Raw genomic sequence first — 26,954 nt, 5'->3', positions numbered from 1 at the left:
GCAGTTTTACTCTTTAGCATATGATACAGTGTTTTCACGAGACTGGTGATGTTCTGTAGTGTTTAGATTTAGCAACTCCCCCCTGATCTTTATATTTTCTGTTTGGTGAAACTGATGTTGTGTGTTGCCCTCAGTGAGATTACCCTTCATTTGAGCAAAATGAAGGCCGGCCCATTAAAAGGAGGACTTTCAGCCAGTCTCGTGGAAGCACTGACGTCCCAACCTGCCATTACTCAGACTGTTCTGGGCTACGTGCTGCAGGTTCCTAGTGGTGTGAACATTGCTGGAGATGTTTATCTTTTTAAGAAAAAAAAAAAAAGAGAGAGAGAAAGCTTCAGCTCCACCGAAGCTATGACAATATCTATACAGCTTTTTGCTTTTTTTTTTTTTTTTCCTCCATTCAACTGTATTGGTGACTGTGGGTTCTCATACAGCCTGAATTGTATGCATGTTCCATAACATCTAGACTTAATATATTGTGAAGTATTCAATAACCATTATGTAGATGTTAGTATTAATCAAAATGGTTTAATTTCCTAGACAAGGAAAGTGTTCATTTTTAAAAATAAACTTTATTAGATCATTGCTGTAGTGATGTTTAGTATATGGTGAAACATTCCTCTTACAAATCAATCATCCGAACAAGAGAGGAGAACTGGCCCATGTCAACAGAAGGTTCCTCAGCAAGTGACCACAGTTTCCTATTAAAGAAAAGGAAATCCTTATCAGTCATGGTGTTTGATGCTGCATGCTACAGTTTTTTTTTCCCCAGTCCACACAAACATCTCAGCAGTGGTCATTTAAAGCCTTGGCAGCTTCCACGGGCTGGATGCAGCCGGCTACTTTGTTCTCTGGCATTTACGGGCTTGAAATCCGTTCTGTGCTGCACTGGTCCAGAGGGTCATCGGGCTCAAATTTGTGTTATTAAGAACAAATTAAACGTAGAGTCCTAGCCAGAGGTTCAAGGATATAAAAAATCTGACGTAAGAAGGTATTCATGTCGTACCGGAAAAGCCTGAGGGCAACTGTGCTTTTCTCAAACTCTCGTGCTTTCTTGTGGCCGCACTGAATGACCTCTTCAGGGATGTTGGCCAGTCGGGCAGCGTTGAAGCCGTAGCTCTTGGGACATGCTCCACCAATGAACTTGTACAAGAAGGTGATAGTCTCCTGACTGGGGTCCTCACACTCGTTTTCTACCATGCAAGCCTGATGACGAGGGGAGCATTTCAGCTTATTAAAAGTTAAGGAAATTCATATTAAATTTTCAAACGTATTCTCATGCTTGATTGGCAATAGTCTACCATAGTGCTTTATAAACCTCCATTGATCAGGCTACAGACACAATAAACTTCCTTTTAACTTCAACCTATGAGCAACCTTGATTTTCAGAATACTTCAGTAGGAAATCTGTGTGTGGGCCTCACCATGTGCCCCAGTCTAACAGCAGGGCTGTGGGCGTGGTCCTCCACAAGGGAATGATAGTGGGTGGAGAACAGGGTCCGGCAGCATATCCTCTCAGCCAGCTCCTTCACCACAGCACTGGCAATGGCTGTGCCGTCGTACGTAGCTGTGCCCCTGCCTGGAGATACCATGAGCTGAAGCCTCCATTTCGTAGAGTCCTAAAACATAATAACCATTTAGCAGTAAGACAACATACCCAGCTCATCGATGAGAACCAGGGAGTGAGTTGTCCCATGAAGGAGAATGCTGGCTGTCTCACTCAGTTCCACAAAAAAAGTGCTCTCCCCTGGAACGGAGAAGAGATGTAAGCTGCAGAATGCCCCTCATAAGAGTCAGCAGGAGAGCCTTGTGGTTTACTCACCCGCCATGATGCGGTCCGAGGCCCCCAGGCGGGTGAAGACCCGGTCCACGGGCGTGAGTCGTGCACTCTCTGCTGGGACATAGCAGCCCAGCTGGGCCAGGATCACTATCAGCCCACACTGAAAACACGCAAACATACACTGAGCTGTAAAACGGGCCAAACCACAAGCCGCCTCAAAGGAAAAACGTTGGCACAGGTGCTGGAAGACAAACGAAACTGAAATATTATTGCAGGAATATTTTTTTCTTCCCTTCACACAGAGAATCAAAATGACCATACTGGCCCAAACAGAAAAATATTGTGTTTGCTTCTATATACTAATATATCACTATTCGTGACTACACCCAAAATGCGACGCCATTTTGAGACGGGGTGGGGGACCTAAACCTTACATTTGTGCCAATACAGGAACCATGGAAACATACCTGTCTCATAAGAGTAGACTTCCCACCCATGTTGGGGCCTGTAACTAGCACACATGGTGCCCTCTCCTTGTCCTCATTCACCGGCTCCTCTTCGCCAGCACCAGGACAGCCGATGAAGATGTCATTTGGGATGAAATCGTCCCCGAAGAAGGTTTTTGACACACAGGGATGTCGAGACCCACGGAGGTCCAGGAAAGGGGCTGACTCGTGTGCACTACCAAAAAGAACGACCGCTGGTCGGGTCATTGGTCCATCACCACTCTGGCTGTACCGGGACAAGCACAGCAGTACATCTGCAGCAAGAGAAACGCAAGTCAGTTACCCCGTTTTTAACTACAGGGTGGGCCATTTATATGGATACACCTTAAGAAAATGGGAATGGTTGGTGACATTGAACACATTTAATAGGTGGTCAGAAACTTGTAAATAACTCATGAAAGAATAAAGTTACGTTAAAACCCAGCACACCATTGTTTTTCTTGTGAAATTACCAGTAAATGTGATGTGTCACATGACCCTCTTCCTATTGAGAAAAAAAAAAAAAAAAAAAAAAAGTTGGATCCAAGATGGCCAACTTCAAAATGGCCACTATGGTCACCACCCATCTTGAAAAGTTTGCCCACTCACATATACTAATGTGCCACAAACAGGATGTTAATATCACCAAACATTCCCATTTTATTAAGGTGGATCCATATAAATGGCCCACCCTGTATCAGAGTTTTCAGATGTACAACTTGTCCTTCCGACACGGTGAACGATATGAGTGACCGATCGAGTGTCTTCTTACCCAGCACTGACATGCACTCCACAGCTGTCTGCCAGTCTCTGTAATTCTGGTCGAAATTGTAGAAGAGCCGTCTCATGCAGTCCTTCAGCGCCGCGTCCCTCTTCTCCTCCCAGCTCTGCAGCTCGGAGAACAAGCGCTCGATCTCCTTTGTGGAATAGCGCTTCCAGCCCTTCTTTGTAGACCTCACCTCATATTCTTCTGGAATGTTCCTCTCCGACAGGCTGTCCGGCACCTCCATCTGGTAGCGGTTCCGTCCCGTTCCCCAGTATGACAGCGTTTTGCAGCCAAGTCTTTTTTTCTGACGGTCTAGGTATTCCTGTAAACCCCTCTCGGAATCCTTGATGCCCGCCAGGGCCTGGTCAAACTCTGGGTCGAATCCAGCTTTGGGCGTGATGACTCCTGTAGTGCGCGCTTTCTGGTGATCAAAGGCCGTTTCCCAGCGTTTAAGTTCCTGAGAGAGGTCAGGAAAAAGGCCGTCGCCATCTTCACATTTGAGGACCACCACTTGTCGAAGCAATTTAGAGCGGAATTCGCTTTTGACCGCGTCCAAAGCTGAAACTATCTCCTGCATTGCCTTAAAACCCTCCAGCGCTGATAAGAAGCTCGCGATCTTACGCTTGCTGTAGACCACTTCCTCGTACAGAACTGCTCGACTGTCCGGGTGATCCTGTCCCTTCATTGGGGTTCCAATACCATGGATCTTGCTCAAAAGCCTCTCAAGATCTGGAAGCTTTTTCAGGAGGTCGGTCACCTCGGAGGCCTGGGCTGGGACACCCATGAGATCTTCCAAGGCATCTAGTCGATCTGTGATGGAGGAGGGATTGCAGAGGGGGGCACAAAGCCACTGCTTCAGTAGACGTTTACCAAAAGGTGTGCAGCATGTGTCCAGACGCTCCAGAAGAGTACCCTCCATTCCTCCTGTGGAGGCATTCTGGAGGATCTCAAGATTGGCCAGGGTCACCCCATCCAGGACCATGCGCTGACGCGTCTTGGCGAAGAAGCTTGACGAGCCCTCGGACTTCTCCATCTCTACATCCACAGGAACATACTCCTCAAAGTTGGCCATAGAAAGCAGCTCTTGGTCCACCAGACACTTCTTCAAGTAGAAGATGCAGCCACCAAGGGCAGAAAGGGCCAGTTCGCAGCCATCTTTGGGTGTCAGGCACAAGGAGTCGTTCTCCGAGGTCATGCTTTTGAGTGCGGGTGGGAGCGCTGCTCCCTCAGGTTCACCATCCTGGTCCAAACACTCTTTAAAATACCCCTGCTCTGCCAGGACCTTGAGCGTCTTCTGAGCGTCCCAGAACTGTGATCCAGCATTGAGCCCTTCCTGCATGGCCGAAGACAAAGTGGCCTTTAGTATCTTGCGCGTCTCTGTCGACGGGTTCCCCTTCTCAAACAGCACCTGCGCCGGGGCGAAGTGAGCCGCCAGGGTCCGAAGGCGCGAGCAGTGGCGGTCGTCTTGGAACTGGCCCACGTGGAAACGTCCCACGGACGTGTCCACGAAGCAGACGCCATAAACGCGGCCTTGTCCCGCGCCGTCCTCCTCGGCTCTCTCCTTCACAACGAGCAGGTACTTGCTCTGACTCTCGGACGGGTCCCCGTCCAGCACGCTGTACGTCTGCGTGCCTCGCGTGATCACGCGGCACACCTCCCGGCGCACCACGCGGTCGAACTTGGTCGGCCGCGCCATGGCCTTGCACCGCGCCTCCATCATCTCCGGGGTCTCCGTTTGCTCCACGCGGGCCACCTTGTACCCCTTCTGCACCAACACATCAGAAAAGCGGCCGAAGCCGATCTCCGGGAAGCCGGAGTGCGCCCACGCACCCCTCATGAACGTGAGCCCCAACTCGCTGACGCCAATCACCGCGTCCATGTGATAGAGCTCGTAGAACTTGCCCACCTTGTAGAACAGCACCGCATCGAACATCTCGGACTTCAGCTGCCACCAGCGGCGCATGCCGGGCGTCGTCTTGCTCAAAAAGTCTCCTGGGACGTACAAGGTGGTGGGGTCATAGTCTTCATCCGACTGCCGTCTTCTCTGGGCATCCTTCCTTTGGCCGTCCTGCAACCAATCTAACTTCTCGTGGTCCCACGCGGTGACCCCGTCGCCACCGCTCTGGCTCTCAAAGTTATCTGGCGCGGAAAAGGCAGACAGGCGAGATTTTGCCTCGGCGGCGACTGAGCTCGCCGCCACCGGGGATCTTTTGGGGGCTTCTGTGGGGGTCAGCGCTTTGGCTTTAGCTTTGGTGGTTTTCTCTGCTCCGCGCTTGCGCTTTACGGGTTTGACGGGGCTGTCGGGTTCGGTCTCTGCTTCACCCGCTGCCTCCTCCTCTTCTGCCCCAATGCTCACTTCTTCTTCTTCTTCTTCTTCATCCTCCCCGTCACTGCTGCCTCCAGCCTGGTCAGGTTTAAACTCCTCATCAGACCCGTCACTGTCTGAAGCCGCCACAATTCTCCGCCTTTTAGCCTTCTGTCCCTTGGCTGCCGAGGCGCGTACTGATCGGCGGGGGTTCGGTTTCTCCTCCTCTTCGGTCAGCTCTTCATCACTCACTGTAGATTTATCAACCTGTAAACACAGTTCATTCGTTATTATTACAGATTACAGCCTTTTATACTTAAAGCTGATGAATGTGAGGTGACTGTTTTGATAACGCACCTCCATTTCTTCATCCTCCTCCTCCTCATCGTCGTCGTCGTCGTCCGAAGGATCGGTGCACAGTGGAATCTTATGTCTCTCTTCAGTACTTTTGGCCATGGCCCTGTCAGCAAGTTCCATTGCCTTACGGATCACAGGCTTGCCACTGAAAAACACACCACCCGTTTTGGCATCGCTACTGTTTGAACCTGCAAAAGCGAAAGATAAGAATTTGCAAGAAGTTTCTACATACTGAGGGGAAAAAAGTAACTTGAGCGGAGATATTTTTGAAAAGGGGAAGGGCTGACAGTCAAATTAAGAGTTCACTGTGAATTTCCGGCACAATACGCAAAATTCACAGTGAAGGTTTTTTTTGCCCTTTGCATCCAACAGGTCCTCAACATATGAACTCTTTTAGGACTGTTCTCCACTGTCTAACTTAAAGTGGACTAGACAAATCAGTCGTGTAAAACGCGTCAAATACGAAACACGTGGACGTTCGGTTCTTCATTTTCAGTGTTCTGTGTTTATTTTGTAACGTGCTGAAACTTAAAAACCTTCAAATAAAGCGTTTAATGAAATCGTTCAGTCAAAATATGTCTCTTTAAGATTCATAATTGCAACAACTAAAGCCCCGAGTCCCCGCAGCATCCAGTTACCAGTCCGACGTCATCAGAGGGAAATAAAGCACGTCGTTCAGCTCATATTCATATTTTAAAAAGAAATGTAAGTTTATGTTACTTTCGGTCCATGAAGCTGCGGGGCTAGTTCCGGCGCCCCGCGTGGTTTTACCTCGATACTCCCGGACGAATTCGGCGCGGACCCACCCGCGGGTGGGAGGCTCGTCGAAGAAGTGGACGTGGACGCGCCGTCCGCGCCCGCGGCCCCTCGTCTGCTGTCCGCTGACGGGCTGCGGCACGACCATGCAGGGCCACCAGGGGTGTCCCTCCATCTTGGCCCAGACCAGCGCGCCGGACCTGCCGCACACGAACACACCCCATCCGTGGGACGCGGCGCGCATCTAACGCGGCGTGTTAAAAAAACACGGTGGCCATTTTATCGGCCCGCTCACCTCTCCTCGGCGGCCGGCCCGGTCTTCTCCCCGCATCCCGCCGCGGCGTCCCTCCGGCCGGGCTGCGCCGCCTGCTGCGCCTGCTCTCGGGGAGACGTGTTGGACCGGCGGACAGCGGAGGGCAGGTCGGCCTCCACCGGAGACGGGGCCGGCTTACGTTTACTAACGGCGGGCGGCGACTTCGCGAAGAAGTTGAAAATGGAACTTTGCTTCGCCATGTTCGTTTTAATTTCACCCTGGCGACAAATCAGAGCGTGATGTCGCGCATGGCGTCAACGCTGCACAGTAGAGAGCGGGCAGGGGACCACTCGCACGCTCGACTTCGCGGGAAAACTCCACGGAGGGGTGAAAGGTAAGTGGGAGGGGTTTTGCTGTGACGTCACAGCCGTCGACCAATGGTTGCGTTTTTGCAGCTTTTCGCGCTTATTCAGGGCCGGTCCCCTCCGTCAACAGAACGAAACACACCGCACACATGAAGTCGGCTTATGATGTACGGCCAGTGGTGGACACTTCTGGAACTCTTGCCCGTGGTGCACTGGACTGCGCCTGGGTGGTTTCGGTACCATTCTTTATTCGTGGCTGTGTTCTGGCAAAAGTGTGAGTGAGCCCACACCCTTGGATGAGAAGCAGGCCCACACATGAATGGTCTCAGGATGCTTCACTGTCGACACGAGACAGGACTGATGGTAGCGTCACCTTTTCTTCAAGCTCTGCACTGGTGGAACCCCGATCCCGCAGCAAAATCATCTTTAGGAGACGCTCCTGGCGCTTGCTGGACTTTCTTGGTCGACCTGAAGCCTTCTCACAACACTTGAACTTCTCTCCTTGAATGTTTTAATTGTCTGATAAATGGTTAATTGAGGTATAATCTTAGTAGCAGCAACATCCTTGCCTGTGAAGCCACTTTTTATGCAACGCAGTTGTGACTGGACGTGTTTCCTTGCAGGTAAGCATGGTTAACAGAGGAAGAACAATGATTTCAAGCATCATTCTCCTTTTAAAGCGTTCAGTCTGATGTTCTAGCTCAACCAGCAGGACAGAATGATCTCCAGCCTTGTGCTCATCAACCCTCTCACTTGTGTTAATGAGAGGATCACAGAAAGGATCTCAGCAAGTCCTTTAGTGGCAGGGCTGGAGTGCAGCAGAATTTTTGATTTTTTTTGGTATTAAGTTCATTTTCATGGCAAAGAGGGACTTTGCAATTCATCTGATCGCTCTTCAAAGCATTCTGGAGTACATGCAAATTGCCGTAATAAAAACGGAAGCAGCAAACACTGTCAAAAAACAAGTACTTTTGACATCCTCAAAACTTTTGGCCACAACTCTAAATGTTAATGTCTACACTGTTCCACACCGTGGAGCATTTATCAAAGTTACATGATTGGGCCAATGTTGTTTTTTTTATTATTGTTTTAATATTAGGTGTGATAGTAGCCCGGTAGGCAACTTACTACCATTTAACCCTGAGTGTCTCCAGAGGTACTGTCCCTGTAAATACTGATTGTAAGTCGCTCTGGATAAATGCCATAAATGTGAATATGTGCCCTGTCTTAGCAGTAGAGAGCGCCATGTCCTCTGTGAATCTGTCGTGCATGAAACCCAGTTATTGTGCTGACAAAGTCCTTTAGGGGGCGATGTCGGGTGGGGATTGTCTAAAAAAAGGAAAATAACCAAAGAACTGCTGGGATAGATTAATTTAACGAAAGCCCCCGTCTGTACCTTCTGTACCTTCAGAAACGTGCTCAATGCTCGGCATGGAATGACCTGGATGACCTCTGTGGGGCGGGATTTGCTCTGAGCCCATGGTGATGGACAGACTGACAGGTGAGATCAGACAGGAGTCCCCTGATGATGTTTGCCGATGACATTATTTTTGTTATAACTGAAAAAAAATCTACCAAGACCTACCAAGAATAGTATAAGCAACGCAAAGACATTTCAGAAAATGACAAAGGACTACTGAAAAATATGCAAAATAAGATGTCCAAGATGTTATAAGAAGTTCTAGATGTTATAGTCTAAATTCATAGTAAAATACTTAGTAACACTTTATTAAAGGTGACGGTTTTTATTTTAAAGTTTTTTCCTGCAATAATTCCCCTCGGAATATGGCAGTAAGAGCTCTGAATATTTTGGCATCAATAATTGTACTAGCAGGATATCAGTGTAATATTTAATTTGGCCTAGTGTTATGCTGCTATCTGATGCCCCAGAAATAGATTTATTGATCAGATGACATTGTGCTCTATGGCGAGAGTAGATGGTGCAGGTGGAAGAGACCCTGGAGAGGTGTAGATATGCTCTATATCGTATAGGAATGAAGGACAGTAGGACTAAGACCAAACACATTTGTGAAGATACTGAGATTTATGTCATGTCATGAAAATGGCTGTACTAGTTTTTGGAACCCCTGACCTCCATTACTTTGACCCCTTTAGAGAACAGTCCTGAACATAGTCCTAGGCTGGGGAATGCTTAAGAGAAAGATGCAGAAGATGGGTGGAAATGGTGATGAAAGCAGCCAAAGGTGAGTATTTCATTGGTGCAGTTGCCTTTCCCCAGACATTTGAAGAGCATTTCAGGGCATTTCCTGTTTTAAAACATTCGTCATAGTTTCACTACAAGCTGACTTTTCTCTGTCTCTCACTTTCATCCCAGGAAAGTGTCTGTGTGTATTTCATCTGCTAATGCATCAGCCTGGAGATCACCGTCTGGGGTAAGAGCTAATAACACCACAATGAGATTTGAGATTTGTGATTATTTGATGATTTGTTTTTTGCGTTGTCAGAACAGAATGTGCCAGCTTGTAGGCCCAGTGTGGCGAGAATGATTGTCTTAATAATACTTGTTCAAATATGATGTTCAGTTATGCCAAACATTGAACTGATGTGTTCATGCAGGAAGAACATTTCATGGTATTGTTCGCTTATCATGAAGAATGTCAGCTGCTGTCAGCATTTTCATTCTCAGCTGCTAGCATTGCTATAACTAAGTACATAGAAAAATTATCTAAAATAATGAATGTTCTGAGTGCAGCAAGTGTTCCAATCAGGAACCTACTAAGAAAAAATGTGGGGAGAGGAAAGCTGGAATATGCAGAGAAAACAACAGAGACCTTTTGAGAAAGAACCGGCTATTTGTTAGCTATAAAAAAACAAAGACAAGGAAATTGCAAATAAATGGCCTGGGCAGCGTCACTATTGGACATAAACTGTCTTCAAGATGGAATATCAAGGCATACAATAAATGCTATGCTGATATACAACATTTTTGGTATTAGTGTTATCCCCAAAAAATACATTTATATTGCCAAGACCAAAGAGTAGTGTGCACTTCAGAAATGTAATATTGTATTTTAAAATACATACTATAAAATAAAAGTTTGGGGACAGTACATATACATACAGTACAATACATACTATAAAAGTTACATAAATAATACATAAAACTAGAAAAAAAAACTGAATTCACAGTGAAACGCTTAGTAACTATTTTTTTTGTTCTGGAATCATTTGCCCCTGAATAACCTTTTCTGCTTTGGCAGTAATAACTTATATCACTGTCATACTGTTATTAAGCACCAATAATTACTATTGCAGCATGGCAGTTTAGGGAAATGTTTAATTTGGTACAGTGTTATGCTGCAGTCTCACTTCTCCGAATTTTTTACCTGAATGGTGGCTTTACTTAGTTACATAAAAATAATTATGGTCTGTGTGTGTGTGTGTGTGTGTGTGTGTGAGAGAGAGAGAGAGAGACATGCATTTCATTAAATGGTATAAAAGACCCAATGTGAGGGGTCTTTTTTATGTTTATATAGTACAGGGCAAAAGTTTGGACACACCTTCTTATTTAATGTGCTCATGAGCATTTACGTTGGTAGATTCTCACTGAAGACACCAAAACTATGAATGAACACATGTGGAGTTATGTACTTAACAAAAAAGGTGAAATAACTGAAAACATGTTTTATATTCTAGTTTCTTCAAAATAGCCGCCCTTTGCTCTGATTACTGCTTTGCACACTCTTGGCATTCTCTCGATGTGCTTCAAGAGGTCGTCAGCTAATGTAAATGGTCATGAAAATAAAGAAAACACATTAAATGAGAAGGTATGTCCAAATCTGTACTGTATGTGTGAATATTCAATGTATAGGCAACGGTTAAAAGTAGGATATTTCCTGAGCGTGCTGGTTTAGAAATCGTGCATGTATAATCATGATTATATATGTATAATGCCTGATTTGACACACATTTAATTTCTCAGATAGTGACACTTCAGAGACAATACTGAAAAATAGACTTAGATAGACCAGAGACCAGAGAGACAGATGTGCATTACATGATCATTACACGAGACAGTAATGCAGTTCTCAATTCCTCTGTGAAAAGGTTCAATTTGTGGGAGGACATGAGCAAGAGTGCAGTATTCATTTAAGGATTTTTTAATGTCCACTGCATCTTGAGATAAGAACAGGTCCAGTAATTAACTGAGCCAATTATTGGAAGAATTTGGTTAAATTGAATATTGGCTGAGTAATACTGCTCTCCTCATGCCTTTCACATACAACTTAAGAACCTTAAATACAATAACTCTCTGTTCTAAATTATTACTATTACATAATTGTATACTTTTATTTTCCAGTGCTGTTACTCTGATCAGAAAAAAACTTTTGCAATATTATTTAATATCTCTTAATAATAATAATAATAATAATAATAATAAAGACTACTGGGAAAATTATTGAAAGTGATTGTCATTGTGATACACAGCAGCACAGCACACGGTGCACACAGTTAAATTTGTCCTCTGCATTTAACCCATCACCCTTGGTGAGCAGTGGGCAGCCATGACAGGCGCCCAGGGAGCAGTGTGTGGGGACGGAGCTTTACTTAGTGGCACCTCACGGGATTTGAACCGGCAACCTTCTGATTACGGGAGCGCTTCCTTAACCGCTAGGCCACCACTGCCCCGGTGTATATGTCAATCTATTAATAACAAAAGTGTTTAATTAAAAACAATGCAGGTTATAGGTAAAATAAGCAATTTTGTTTGTCAGATACTAACACTTCAGATGCCATATCTCTGACCGCTGCTATTTTCTTCTGGTTTGCGCTCTGATGGTTTTGCTGTAATTTTTTGTAAGCATATCATGTAGGCACAATAAAATATTTATTAAATGTATATATGTCATGAAATGTACCGAAATGACCGGTTATTAGTGGAGAACAACAAAAGGAATTATCTATGATTACTTATGCCTAATTCTAAAAAAATGATGTATCCCTGTGACGGATTGACGGATGCAAGCTGTGACCAAAAGAGACATTATACTGTCCTCTTCATAATGACCACCTCAATAATCAGTCCTCTTACATAAGTAAACATGTTGCACCATCAAACCTTGTGATCGTTCACACCACTAATAAACCAGAGCTCAGTTTTGTGGTTGAACTAATGAACACGTTAATTGTCAACAGGACGGCTAGATTTTCCAGGGGATGCCTCTGCCTATAGAGGCGGAACTACGGTCATTATTTTCAGTTTGAGGTGGACCGCGCTCGGGCATTAACGGCCTGTCCAGAGGATTGTGTGAGGTGTTGTGAAGCGAGCGCCCGCTCGAGTAAACAACTTGCCGCGAGGCTGCTGGATTTCCCACTTATTTCCTCCAGCATTCTGGCTGCTCCCCACACTGCCCACAGGTTTTAAACTGCACCGGTTTCTCCCCTAGGATGAGGACACACATCTAACGAAGACGAATGTTGCAGACCTTGGATGGAAATGACGTGGCTTGTGCAGCATTTACCTTCATAAATGATCCTTCAGATCCTAAAAACCAACCATCTGCGCTTCCCCCCTACAATGAGCAGAATTCTCTCCCGCTGCTCTGAAATATTCTTTAATATAGATGAGTAGGCACATAACTTGATACCAGTTTGGCATGCAGCTTACAAATGGGAATATATAAGGGTCTTCAGTGTTTATCACATGGAATTGATCTTCTTCCAGCTAGTTACATTTAATGAATCCAAAGTGAGGCTTCTGTTTATACTGCAGAGAATATTGCAGACATCCGTGATAAAAAATGCACTTTATCATTGTAATAATGTCACGCAATTCACAGACAGAGCTTTTTCACATGCACACAGTGTATTATGGTTGAGAAGATTATTGTGGTTTTTGTCATCGAGCCCGCTGAAGATAATGCAAAAATGGGCGTCATGTAGGAACCACATAGGCCTGTTCTGCTTAACAAGGGAAACTTTTATATTCAAAAAGCCGCCTGATGTCAAAGGGCTTCTCATCCAGTGGTTTTTGTTTTAATAAGGTGCCATGAAATTGCCTCACATCCAACAGTAAGATTGGCACTACATCTACATCTGAAACATACCTGTCACTGGTTGCCCTGCTCATGTGCGTCCATTTTCCTGAATAAAATAACTCTGCCTTGTGTACTGTTTTTGTTTTGGCCCAATGCTGGATTTCACATCAACTTTTACCATATCTGTGAGATGAAAACCTTAGTCTGTGCTGTTTCCTTATGAACCTGAAGGCAAAATCCACGAACTCAAAGAGAGTAGGTTAAAAAATCAGTCAGAGGGAAGAAAAAAGGAAATGTGTATGCTTGAAGTGCTTCATGTTATCAGAACATTAGAATATGTTACTAAATGAGAGGAAACAGGTCTCTATGTTTAGTGCAGCCACTATTAGGAGTAAACCACAGACTGTTTAAGAAGCAGGAACTGGATATCCAAGACATCCCAGAAGAGACATGCATGCTCAAAAACAATCAACAAATGAGTGATGCCCCTACTGTACAGACGGTTAATGACAGGAAAGAGGCACTCAGCATCACTGTATTTGGGACTGTCCCAAACTGAAGCAATTCTGTAAAAATCTCATTCAGACTGTATATACGGCTGCTGAAATGAAAAAGTAAATTGTATATCCGGCAGATATACTAACAAAATGCTAAAAACAAAAAGTCAATTTGAACAGATTCCAAACTCCAGGTCTGGCAGATGATTGCTTGCCATGCTCTGAAATATTCCGAGAAAAATTGCCATGCCTTCAATACATCGATGTGTGAGGGAGATGGCAAATGGCATTGGAGAGACTGACTTTTGTAATAAGAGGAAGAGCAAAAGTGTGAAAACCATTAGTAGAATACTTTGACTTGACAAACAAATGCAAAATTTTATGTCATGGGAACTAAGCCTGTTCTGCTTAACTAGCAATTCCAGAGTCTATGTGCCACTGAAGGAAACTTGCACTGCCCACATTCATTAAGCTGTCTGATGCCCAAGCGCTCCTCTTCCAGTGATTTGTGTTTCTATAAAAAGAAGGTGCCATGAAATCGACATGGAATAGATTAAGTCCCTCCCCATCCTTTCTGCTCCTCAACCAGGAGGAGATGTTTATCCACTTCCTTGCCACAGCATTGCCTTTTATCTGCCCGTGTTTTTACAGAGTGAGGGTTTACAAGAGCGTTCTATGCTTGCTAATAAATACGGGGAATCCAGAAGAGACAGAGGGGGCAACGGCATGGTTAAAAGCTCAAAAACAATCCATCAACAAATGAGTGATGCTCCTACTGTACAAATGGTTAATGAGAAGCCACATTACGTCAGTCCAATTCAATCGATGGTCTGTCAACATTGCATCATCCTGACAGGTGCATTAAGTGTTGAGGCACTCAGCATCACTGCATATGAAACTGTCCCCAAACTGAAGCAATACTGGGAGAACACGTGCCTTATCAGGAAAGTAAATTGTATACTAGACACGTATCTTTAGAAAATGCACTGTTACTTCTACACAGGCAATTTGAATAGATTTTGGACTCCTGAAAGCCTGAGGGATGATTGCTCCATACTGGCAAAAATTGATGTGCCATCAGTACATGTGTGGGTGAGAGAAATGGCGTTTGGCATTGTGATGGAGAGACGCACTTAGACACTAAGAGAAAGAGCAAAATAATTTGAAATACTGAGGAATTCATTGGTAGAATTTATTCTTCTGAACTAGTTCTGCCACTCAGTGTGTCTATTTGTTTCTAAATGATAGTTTTTGTGAGGAAAAAAAATAGAAGACAAAAAAAGGAGCTAGCTAAGGTGTTCACGTCTTTGTAATTGTTGTAGGTTGTTCATAGCTTGCACCCTTTTCTGAATTTCTGAACTATGTTAAAAAAAACAAAATTAAAATATTAAATACAGTCTAGTGTAAAATCTCTGTTCTATTCTGTCTGAATTCAGCCAATAAAGATCACATGTTGAAATGCAACCCCTAACAATGCGTAAAGATTATGGACGAGTGAAACAAATGCATTGGAGACCTCATTTTGATGCTGAAAAAAAAAAAGTGGTAAAAGCAGATTGGGACAGAGAAATCAATGGAAATCTACTTGTAGGTTCTTCTTAAGAGATAATGGTGGGCTGGTGTTTGCTAAATAGATTTGCTTCTGTCCCCACCCTTGTGGTTTTTCATGAGAAAGGCTCCAAGAAAGGCTCCAAAGGACATTATGCATTCAAAGCTTTATCGCTTTAGCTCACTTTACAAGGTCCCAGAGGTCACGCAACCCAAAAGCATGATGGGAGTCTGCGCCACCTCCAGTGGGTGAGAAGGGGATGAAAGTAATGCCGTCGCGTCCTAACCTCCCTTGTCAAGCCCATCCCTAATTCCCACAGTCATTTTCTTTCATCTGCTTCTCGTCTCATCCAGACACCACCCTGCGTCCCCAACAAATATGACCTCAGCTGAACCCCGCATCCAGTGCTGCAAAATAACAAAAAAACGGGTTTATAGTTTCATTTGCTTATTTTGAATATGATTCAAATCTCCGTTCCTCTGTAGAAACAGCCGAGGGAATCTGTTTCACTTAAAAATGATTTTAATCTATTTGTCACAGCCTTTTGCCTGATTCATTGGCCCCATGCATTGACCCAGGGGTACGGGGGAAGGGAGGGGGGGTTGCGGTGGCTTCAGAACGAGAAGTGAGATAAACAAGTATTTTCATTGTCATGCATTTCCCTTCAGTCCTGACCTCAGTTGACATGTGCTGTGTTCCAAAATCCATCCACTTTGCGGTGTATGCACAAATCTCAACTTACTGCTATGGTCTGGGTAACAATGGGAGCCACGAGTATGTTACGAATCAAGGTGTCCGATAAATGAATCCAAATTGTTCATTTATTGTCCTCCACAGCGAATGTTCTTTTTTTTTTTTTCTAAGGAACTCTTAGGAACAATTTAATGGTAGATGCAGCCATTAGGTATTGTCACATGCTGTGTAAGTGCCCTTTAATCCCCTGCAGAATTGCTTCTTTGGTAACTGTAGAGGACCTATTTTAACCCTTTAAGAAGCATTTCCTGTGCCCTTCCCCCATTCGGTCACTGTATTCCCACATGGTTTCTGAAAAAAAAGACAGAGGAATGGATTTTCTGGAGTTAGAGGACAAGGCCTTTTTCTCCCAAATGAGTTTTCCTATTCCTAATAAATGAGTATTTTCCATAGCAAACAGGTTATTAGCTATTACTCTCTGTCACTTGTAAGAGCTGAAAGTCCTTACGGAATGAAAGTGAAGTGATTGTCATTGTGAAGCACAGCACAGAGTGACACAACGAAATTTGTCCTCTGCTTTTAACCATCACCCTTGGTGAGCAGCCATGACAGGCGCCCGGGGAGCAGTGTCTGGGGACGGTGCTTTGCTCAGTGGCACCTTGGCGGTGCGGGATTCGAACCAGTAACTTTCCGATTACGGGTCCGCTTCCTTAACCGCTAGGAAACCACGGATGAAGTGAGCTGCGAGTGGGGACAGGTGCTGCTCACTGATGCTTTCGCTTTCATAAGCCACCCCAGGGGAACAGCCCCCATGCCAACACTGAGAAACGACTTCATTTGTGCTTGTTAATCACCATCCGCCAGCCTAGGGGCTGCTGACAGTTGTGAGAGAGGCCACCCATGATGCCTCCACATTCTGCTGCTGTCGGTGGCCCACGAGACACTGTGGACAGTCTCTGTAATGAGGGATTCCTCATTCGCCGCATTTGCTCTCGAGTTAACCTGCGATGGCAAAGCAGCGCAGCATCCGCCGTGCTAATTTAATTGCGTGACAGCATACAAGACCTGTTGAATGACACCGAAGGCAAAGTCAAATTCACAATTTATTCTGTTGAACTAATTGGCCTGCTTATTGTCACGAGGTTTTAAAAAATAATTTTACACAGTAAACGGACGATGGAGAAAAATGGTTTTAATTAGTCTGGGCTTGAAACAGTTCAAGAGTAATCTGTAAAAAAATTATTTTGCTCCAGGCGCCAGTTTAACCACAAATTGTTTGGAGCAATAGACATTGGGGAAAAGGGGATTAAATGTTTCTTTGTTTCTCATATTCAGAAGTTTTTGCGTGTTGCTTCAGCAATAGTCCTTGCTCAGATTATTATGTAAAACCAATGAATATGCATGTACTTTTCAGAAATGTATCTAATTTACTGCACAAGAATGATTTCTCATTAAAAAGCATCCAAATTACTGCTAAATGTTTTTTTTCCAGCAAAAATATGCATATGTCAAGATTCTTTTTACATTTACCACTCTTGAGGGCCCACACCTGCATGTTAAAGTGTGTATTTGTGCATAAATCTGTGTGGACATCTTGATGGCTATCATTGCTTTATCTGTAACAGTACAGAGATGTGTTTACGATGTGATATGGTGCTTTTATAGTCAAGTCGGCAGGCCTAATCCACATTCACAGGCCTAATAAACGGCTGCATACGAGAAGCTGGCTGCTAACAGCGAAGCTGTGGACAGGAAGGACTGTTATATGGTTATATGGAAGTAGAAATAAACAAGATTAATCTGACTGAACTGAACTGAATAATTTATGCTGGCAACCTTGCATTGAAATGACCGTCATTTCAACGTGCCGCTCTAAAGTGGACATTGACAGTCTGCAGTTTGTCACTTTATGGCCATGAACAGGGCAGCTGTGCATCATCTGACCTCAGGTCATCACACAGACACCACAACCTTTTACCACAACCCTGCACTCAAAGCACCCAGTGATCTGGGGTGAAGGGAGGTAAAGGGACTTGGGAGGGTGGCAAGAATCTAGAATTTGCATCTCACAGTGACCGAAAATGCTTACAGCTGTGCTTTTCTGAGCCAGGGAGCCCCTCAGAGTGTTCTTCATTCTGCTGAATCCACTAGATTTCTTATAGTGTACATGTGTGTGTGAGTCATTTTTATGCCACTGCATTGTGGTGACAGATACAGAGGCGCATGAAGTAAACACAGAGCAGAAGATTTTAGCAGATCGTTTTCACCCTTTAACTAGGATTGCAGAAAAAAAAATCTTACTTTAGTCAGAGCCACAAATTAATACATAAAATACGTCCTCGGATGAGCTCTATTCACAGAGGAAAGGAATGTTTCTTACCACTAAAACCGCTAAACTACGAATGTGTCCTTTATTTACCCTTTTCTCTCTGCAGGGAATATGTAGAAGTAAAAGTTTACCCTCTGTTTACACCATTTGAGCTGATGGCATCTCCCCTCCCTCGTACATTTTCACCATTTTTTTTGTCTGTTCAACTCCACGTGCAGCTGTTCTAATGGAAATCAAAGTGACAGGTAGAACCCTGTGTCGCTACAATTCACCTCGCCAGCAAAGGTCCATGACTTGGACCTTTGTAACATGGGATGCTGAATTAAAAGCCTTCAGTTCCCCTCCTCTCTTTTAGCGTATAACTGGATCCAGCAGGCATAAACTATTGTCCAATTTTTAACACATCATGTTAATTCCAGGAACTTTTTTCCAGGAATTGCAGAAATGTAGTGAAATTAAGCATTGTGATAATGCTGCAAACCTGGTGAAGACCTAGAGGAAACATTTGAACTCTGTCATTGCTCCGCCTCACCAAGCGGGCTGCTGTCATTTTCACACCGAACACGGCATGCTCAGCACTTTCATCTGAAACGCATTCTTTTCTATGGCTTGTGTGGTGCAAGAGCGGTTGTCAGTGCCGAATCCGTACCACTTGCCCTATGGGTCACCATAGGGCAAGTGGTACGCGAACCACATTCAAAGCGGGCATTGTTCGGTCTTCCCCTTCAAAACACACACACACAAAGGGGTAATGGAGGAAAAACTGGCCTTATCAGTCTCTGAGTGTCCAGAGATCTACAGCACAACATTATCATCTTACTGGGAGTTTACAAAACCACACCTAATTTTTGCGCTAAGCTCCACGGCGATTTATTTTTGACAGGAAGTGAAGGTGAAGTGTGCAAACCTCACGGCGAGCGCAGTGCATGGTGCACTCGGTTTGAAAGCGACTTATGTCGAAGAGGACAGAACTTTGTTTCACTGTCTGAACTTTGGTTACTCTGCTGCACACCCCCTCAGATGGAAAGAGCATTGTCTGCCCACACTCTGTCCGTTCACACAGCAACCCTGACATTAACTGATGGACATGAAGCTGCAAATTATTACTGATTTATTAATGGTACTGTGTATACGTTGTCATTGGTAATGATTTCTGTAGTGTTCAGCGATTACAAACCCTTCAGGAGATCCAGTAAGAAAGCGGCCCTGTAATCAGAAGGTTGCCACTGAGGCGCCACTGAGCAAAGCACATCCCCATACACTGCTCCCCGGGCACCTGTCTTGGCTACACACTGCTCACTAAAGGTGATGGTTAAATACAGAGACCACAGGTGTGTACACCGTGTGCTGTGCTGCAGTGTTTCACAATGACAATCACTTCAGTTTCAGATCCACAGACCCATTCCATGCAGTTACATTTAGTAATGAAGAGAAGCTGACTATGGAGTTGATCCTTGTTTCTTTTGTTGTGTTTCTGTGGAGGCGCAAGGTGCCAGCAAGGCATGTATCTCATCCACAGATTTTCATCTTCAAATTTCCCCAATGGGTGATCAAACTATTCATAAATACCTTGCATTATTTTTGGCTAATTTCTGGCCCAACAATTTTTGGTTCCAAATTGTTGGTCCCATCATCAGTCTATTTTGGGAATCAGTTCCTGTGCCTCCAGGCTCTTTTTAAAAAGCTTGTCACCTCAGCAACACCTCTGCAGGTGTCTCAGTTCTGTTGGCCATTATTTGGCACCACTTTCATTTTGACACTCTGGATGCAGTTTATGAGGTATGTAATTAGTGTGTCAGAGCCAGGGGATGATATACAATAGGCGGTAAAGCCGAGCATGAAAACAGTTGTGTGGAGCAGCGGCGCACAGCATGAACTCACTGAACAATGATGTCAGCGATGTCTGACGAATCGTCCTGGTGCCTGCAGCAGAGCATCAGCATTAGATTCGCATGCTAGCTATAATGATCCTGAGGGAAGGGGAGGAGGGAGGCGTCCCTGCTGTATAATTATGGTGTGGATGCATGGGATCATTAAATGTGAGAGCAAGACTTCTCTTCAGTGCCCACGAGCCTATAATGCAGCATGGTATGGCGCATATTGAAGTGATTGAAGTGCCTCCATTGAAGTGATAATGGCCATGGGCTGCTGGAATGTTGAGTGTACAGCAGGACTCTCCGTGGTCACCTGCCTCCTCGTGCCCTTCTGGGGACTGGTGTGATGAAATTTTACCTCACCCACATTCCATAAGGCGTTGCTCTCTGGCAGCAGCCCTGTCAGAACTGCAAGGTTAATCCAGAGGACCTCTGTGCCCTGTTTGAAGATGACTGTTTCCTCCAGGATACTATTAATGAGTATTTGTGTCTAGTTTTTTGACATAGTGTAATTATGTTGTACCTACACCAAGTGTAAACTGCATTCTTATACACAATAGGTTACACAGTCCTTTATGGTATAGATACACATGTCAGTATAGTTGTAAATCTACTGTAAGGGTACAACGGTACAGTAATTCCATGGTACTATTTTAAGAACCCAGGCGGACGCTATTTCCATGTCTCAGAAGAGTTAGAACGTTCCTGTTTTTGTAACTGCTGGATTTTGGTTTCCTCGGCTATGGCGTGTTTCAACTCTACAGGTCAAAGGGACACACTGAGGCATTGTGGATGGTTTTATTTAACACGGGTGACCTGACCACCATACACCATACACAGATGGCCCTTCAAATTTAGATGAATGAATGTGACAGGCAGTGAAGCAAGCTTTAAACTACACTAATATGCAGCGTATAGTGCTGCATGTAATAACATTTAGTGTAGTTTGAGCCTCCCTAGTAGTTTGGTCTCATTTGAAGAACAGCCACTTGCTTCATTTTAAAAATCAATCTGAATATCAATCCCCCTGCAGTGATACGGTATAATTGGATACCTTTCAGATTATTTTTTTTTTCTAATCAAACTCTAATTATTGTGCACTTAACCAAATCTCAAAGCGTCAATCACATCGTCAATTAATCCGATATATATGTGCCATTCACGCTGACTGAAGCATCGAAAACCACCACGGTTGCTGTAAACTCCTATGGTTAAGTGACTGTTAGACCCTTTTCAGGTAAGTGAACATGTCATCGCTGCCACAGAGGTAATTAAACGGAATCCTGTGGCTCTAAAGCAGGAGCGGGGAGTGATAGATTTGATCTGTTCCTGTAGGCACCCCAAGGGCAGGGAATGGATTGAGGGAGAACCCATTAGGGAAGTGAGGGCCTGTAATAATGTCCGATACTAAAGACTGCAGCATCAGTTACCCGGTGTTAACATACAAGAACAGACATCACGCATATGGTCTCCTGTATATTTTTGGTTTGTGGGTTCAAGGTCTGTATGTGTTAAACCCAGCGGCTGAAAGCCTTTTTGACACATCTGTTCGAGAAAGCAGGAAAAAGCAAAATGTAAAGTCATACTAGCTACTGTGCATGATCAATGTTGCTATTGTCTGTAAACTATTTCTTTATACTGAGCATAATCTGCGACCGGCAAGAATTTGGCAAGATTCAGTAAAAGTTTTTAAAAGAATCAGTAGTTAAAAGGACATAGAACGGAAAAGTTGAAAAATGCAGAGAAAAACACTTTGGGGGAGAATTATGTTGTCTGTAGTGTTTTCAGCATTATATAGTGATTTATCTTTTATTGATATCACATGCAGACTTAAAATGACCTTAAATATTGTGAAGGCTGTTGAATGCTGTTCACGGTGCGATTCATGGGAGTGATGGGGGTTTTGTGACTCAGGTGCCATCACAGGAAGGAGCAGGCTGGTCCCTGTCTTGACTTCCAGTCTCCCGACTCAGCCCTCATTACGCTGTATCTGTGTGCTCCTGGGAATCCAAATGACATGGTACCGAATCGATTTTCCTGGCTCCAGAATCTCAGGCTGAGCTGACTGCACCTTCTTCTTTAAAGGATTTATGGAAATTAAGGTGCTTTTAAAGACTGGAAATGTAGGAGAAAGATGGCATGTTTTCAACACAAATTCATTTATATTATGTCTCTGGTATTATTTATGGGGATGCCCTTTATTTTATTGTCAACTTACAGATGTGTTTTCTCTTTAACCGTGTACCTGATCAGGTGGTGGACCCTACAGGACCCTGGTGAGAAATAGTTAGAATCAGTGCTACTAAACTAAAACATGATTCTGTGTTGCGCTGTGATGGAAAAAAATATATTTTTTAACTATCTTTAATTGCTTAGTCCTGTTACTCAGGGCCACGGCTGCCGGAATCCATGCTGGAACACGAGGTGCAGGGCGTCAACCCACCACAAAGCACAAGCACACACACACACACACCATTCAGTCACACACTCACACCTACTGACAACTTAAAGTCACGATTCCACCTACTGTGCATGCTTTTGGACAGTGGAAGGAAGCAAGCGAACCTGGAAGGAACCCACACCAACACGTGCAAATTCCACAGCCAGGAATGTAAACTCATTAAATAGAACTTTGAGAGCACATACAGAATACTTATATTTTGTGATTTTAGGTCAAGTCAATTTAAAAGAACCTATCGAATGAAATAATTGATATATACACACACACATACACACACTAATTTGGAAGGGTTTTTAAAAATGCTCATTTTACAGTGGGGCAAAAGTGTGCCATGTGGAAATGAAATATGTCAGAAAGTTGTTGCATGAAATCCACCCTACATAAAGTACTAATACCCAGCATGAGTAAAAAAAAATATGGATACACAACTGCATCCACAAGGTGTGCCAGTGACTGGCAGTCCCTCACGATCTCTAGACCTTCGGTCACATATCGGCTTGCTCTGCTGCTGCCCTGACCGCTGGAGCCACACTGCTTCCAGATTGCTCTTAGGTAGCTATCTTTAACCTGGACCTAAATTGGTGTGCCCCTTAGACAGCTGGGAGGTGGAGAAGAGCGACTGCACAGAGAGAGAGGAAAGAGAATAAGGTTGCAAGGGCCCTGTGCAAGAACTGGTCTGTGCACCATCAAAATAAAAGATGACAAAAAGACCATGAGATAGTTCTGGTACTGTGGAGTAACTTGTCGTCTAGGTGAACCAAAAGGCGCATTTTCTATGCATTGCCATGAAAAAAAGTCACTTCAAGCACCCTTCCTTTACCCATAACATTGTGTCAGGATATAATAAGCACAATATAAGGGTTTTATTTTTATTGTTTAACCCTACTGTTAAATTTTTTTTTTTAAACAGTAGTTTTTTTGTTTTTTAGTGGTAATACAGACCTACAAAATAAACCATAAGCACAAGATGAACAATTACAGAAAATGTACAATCATTATTAAAGTTGGGGTAATACTTCACTCTAATGGTATTATTTTGTGGAAAAGGTGTAGTGTATTTTCTACAAATATAAAAAAAAATACAACTAAAACAAAGGTGCTTTTTCAGACCTCCAGTGATCATGATAGGTGGGAAAATCTGGTGATGAATACTGTGCACAGTATTCAAGTTATGCCTGCCATTGAACTACAGTATATATCTTGTAGACAACCTAGCCAGAGCTTACCTGTACTCTTCATCCCCATTTCATCCCCCCATGCCTGTTTGAGAGGGTCCGATTGTGAGTTTTCAAAAAAATGCATCAACTGCAAAAAGCGAAAGATTTATCCTCGATAGAGACGAATCTGATCGACACAAAGCCTTTCTCTCTCCAGACTGAAAAGGTTGTGTCTTGTAATGTAGGTAAATGTGATTACAGCATATTGGGCTATCCAGATACACTTTGGGTTATGGTTATTTCAGGAAGAGGAATACTCCATCTGAAACCAGGCTGGTGTACCTTTTATAATACTGCCAGACTGACACTTCTTCTAAAAAGCAATTTTACTTAAATTAGCCGCTAAGTAGCATCAAACTGAGGAAGATTGAAACCTCCCTCTTCTTCATCTTTACAAAGATGATCACAAAGAGATCAAGGTTTAACTTCCTGAAGTAGCTATGGTGTATGAACACTGGGATGACCTGAAACAAACTGAATGAAGGATTCGTCTACTAACAGGGCATTCGTTTTCTCTTGTTCCAGTTTATAATACGGTGCTTTCTTAGTTTGTTTATTTTTAATAGATTTAATGTGGAAAAACTGATTCATTCTTTCTGGATGAACTTTATAGCCTGGAAATGAAAAAATCATGAAAGTAATAATGAAGGGACAGAATTTTTTGGATTTTTGATAAATAGCACATCATCAGCATAAACTGAGATATATGTGAAGTGTCTCCATGAAAAATGGGCTGAACCTCTGCTAGAAAATATGTGTCAGGCCAGTTGTTACAAGGCCAGGGCAAGTAGGAATGGTGACAATGGATCACCTTGCCGTATACCTCTATACAAACTGAAGGTCTGAGATATACAGTCAGGTCCAAATCTTTTTGGCTCTATACACATTCACAATGTATTTGAACCTAACAAGCTGCTTTAACTGCACCTTTAGTTGATGGTATTTACATCCAAATCAGGGGAAAGGTGTAGGAATTAAATTCATTGTGGCGGAGTATAGAGCCAACAAGATTAGAATTTTGTCAATGACACCTTTTCTAACTCTTTTCTAATGTAATTTCTGCATTTAGTTCCTTTACTGCTACACTATCTAGTTGTGGGAATCACATTGATCCAGAAATTCGTTTACAGAATACTGACAACTGACATCTCGCAACACTGAGAATACTGAGACGCACTGCCTTATTTTACCCAGGTCTGTTATTAAATCTCCTTGCTTTGTTTTTCATTTTATGAGTAGCGCTTGTGGCTTGCAGATGTCAGAAAATAGACAATAAGTGTTGTGAACAGCAGAAAAAAAAAAAGAGTATTTCCTACCCTTTGGAGTCCGCTATATTTAGATTTTCCATTAAAGTGTTCAGGCACAGGTTAGATCAGGATTTCTGCAGGGAAGGTGAAAATTGTATATATATATATCCAAAACATAGTTCATGTCTCCAGCAATTATAATATTAGTCTGCTCCAAATTGGGTATGGCCTCAAAAACCTTCCAGAAAAAAACAGGACAGTGAAAGTTGGATCTATATTTATTGAAAAATGTAACCAGAGTTGTACTTATTTTCCAGCGACAGAAATTAGGGTGCATAGTTGATGTTGAGTAAATGAATGGCATATTCATGATAATTCCTGAGTGTGCTGCAGCACAGGGAAGTAAATGTCATTTGCCTTGTCGGGGGCAATGTCTTGCTTTGCCAGCATCGTCTCTTGGGAATCCTGGGGCTTTAGAGCTGTTCGGATTGTGGAAGGAAACAGTGAGTCTTCTGTTCAAACGATTCAGCAGAAAACTGCTGCTTCTGTCTTTCAAACACACACAATGTGATCTGTGACTGTAGGGTGTTAAATGACCTTTAACCCTTGCCTACAACAGTATTTACTCTGCAAATGTCTGTCTATTTCACGTACATCTCTGTAGGAAATCAACTCGGTGAGATTATTTATCATAACTTGTGCTGACTGCTGATACTTAACAATAGTACAATAGTTCATTTTGCTGTTTAAGGACTGCGGTTTATGTGGAACCAAAGAATGAGAAGTAATCGCCTCCCTCCGGCCAATTGCCATGGGACCTTGTGATGGGGGAGGGGGTTTGGGGAGGGTGATGTCTGATGTATGAATCCGAGGAATCGATGCCTCGCTCTCTATATTGCCTGCCTAAATTTGTGGCTTCCTGACTTGCAGTTTTAACACAGCTCTCCTGAAATGCGTTCTGCTGAAAGGTGGGAGTATTTACTCTTCACAATGAAACCAATTCTTTACATAGAGTATAATTTTGGCGAAGAGCATATGTACGAAAACCTAAGAACAATTTGCTTGAGGATAAAAAATGCTATACAAAAATTAACTTGACATACAGTTTCAGAGTCCTCCTCTCAGCAGAATCCAGAGTGTTCTGTTCTAATGGAAATGCAAACTGCCCAACAGCCAAGTAAATTCAAGTGTCCTTGTTCTTTTCATATTAAGGCACATCAATACAAACTAGTTTTGAGAAACATTTTTTTTCTTTCTTTCATTTGTGGCACCACCTGGATGGATGGTGCCCTTAGCATTTGCCTGTGAAATACGTTAAATTTTTTCCCCATTTTAATTCTTCTGAATACCACGTTTTCCGTATTATTTCACCTAAAAACTGTGATTATGGAGTGGACATATGTTCTTACATATTCCCTGCCTTTGTCTAGACACAGTAGGAGTAGTGGGCAAGGAAGGGGGAAGGAAGCGCAGAGGTGGGACATACTGGGGACAAGGATTTATTAATAACAATAAAGGAATGCAAATAAACAAGGCACGATGGCTGAAAATGGGAAATAAAGGGGATCAGCATAAACTAGCCCGCAGGCGTGTGGCGGTTGCCAGAACTCAAAACACAAACAGGTTCACAAAAGAAGATCAAGTTCATCACAAAATGCCGTCGCTGCAGAGGGGCGGAGTCACAGGCTTTTAACAGCTGGCAACATCACCTGGAGCCAATCCTGACAGCAGGCGCCAACCTTTGTAAGTTTCTTTCTTTGCTTTGGTGCCGTCCATGTTCCCTGCTGCAGTGCTCTTACCTGTGTAAGTATTGTAAATAAACTTGTCACCTTTTTGTATATATTGGGCTTTCCTGGTTACCTCACAACACCTACCATATGTACATCTACCCTACCCTTACCTCCCCCGACCCTAGACCAAGGGACGGTTTGTAAGCATTGGGGGCTCATCCTGGTAATCCAGCAGATGTGTTGTATATAGTTGTTGTGTGTATCTTTGTATGTGTGGTGTTCGTCAATGTT

The 26,954-nt window shown here is 43.6% G+C and overlaps 1 protein-coding gene and 1 long non-coding RNA gene across 3 annotated transcripts; one reads left to right on the top strand and one right to left on the bottom strand.

Annotated features, from left to right (window-relative positions):
* Positions 1-552: 552 nt before the first annotated feature.
* Positions 553-7,077, bottom strand: msh6 (mutS homolog 6 (E. coli)). 2 transcript variants are annotated; one of them, XM_028990167.1, is made up of 10 exons: positions 6,745-7,077; positions 6,465-6,649; positions 5,694-5,881; positions 3,038-5,603; positions 2,248-2,540; positions 1,823-1,940; positions 1,658-1,747; positions 1,425-1,579; positions 1,007-1,206; positions 553-701 (listed from the first exon to the last, which is right to left on the bottom strand). In XM_028990167.1, the coding sequence occupies exons 1-10, from the start codon at positions 6,960-6,962 to the stop codon at positions 623-625; spliced, it is 4,092 nt and encodes a 1,363-aa protein (XP_028846000.1). In that variant the 5' UTR covers positions 6,963-7,077; the 3' UTR covers positions 553-622. The 2 variants fall into 2 exon arrangements, 1 of the variants encoding a protein (XP_028846000.1); XR_003750619.1 differs by lacking the exons at positions 553-701; positions 1,658-1,747 and having other exon boundaries at positions 1,067-1,206; positions 1,425-1,619.
* Positions 6,486-13,098, top strand: LOC114796191 (uncharacterized). The gene is made up of 5 exons (XR_003750620.1): positions 6,486-7,096; positions 8,479-8,568; positions 9,183-9,271; positions 9,403-9,460; positions 12,476-13,098. It is a non-coding gene; the product is annotated as an uncharacterized LOC114796191 (long non-coding RNA).
* The last annotated feature ends 13,856 nt before the right edge of the window (positions 13,099-26,954 follow it).

Source organism: Denticeps clupeoides, chromosome 8 (genome assembly GCF_900700375.1).
Source record: "Denticeps clupeoides chromosome 8, fDenClu1.1, whole genome shotgun sequence".
Taxonomy (NCBI): Eukaryota; Metazoa; Chordata; class Actinopteri; order Clupeiformes; family Denticipitidae; genus Denticeps; species Denticeps clupeoides.
The sequence above is the reverse complement of the archived record's forward strand: the minus strand, read 5'-3'. Positions and strand labels throughout refer to the sequence as shown.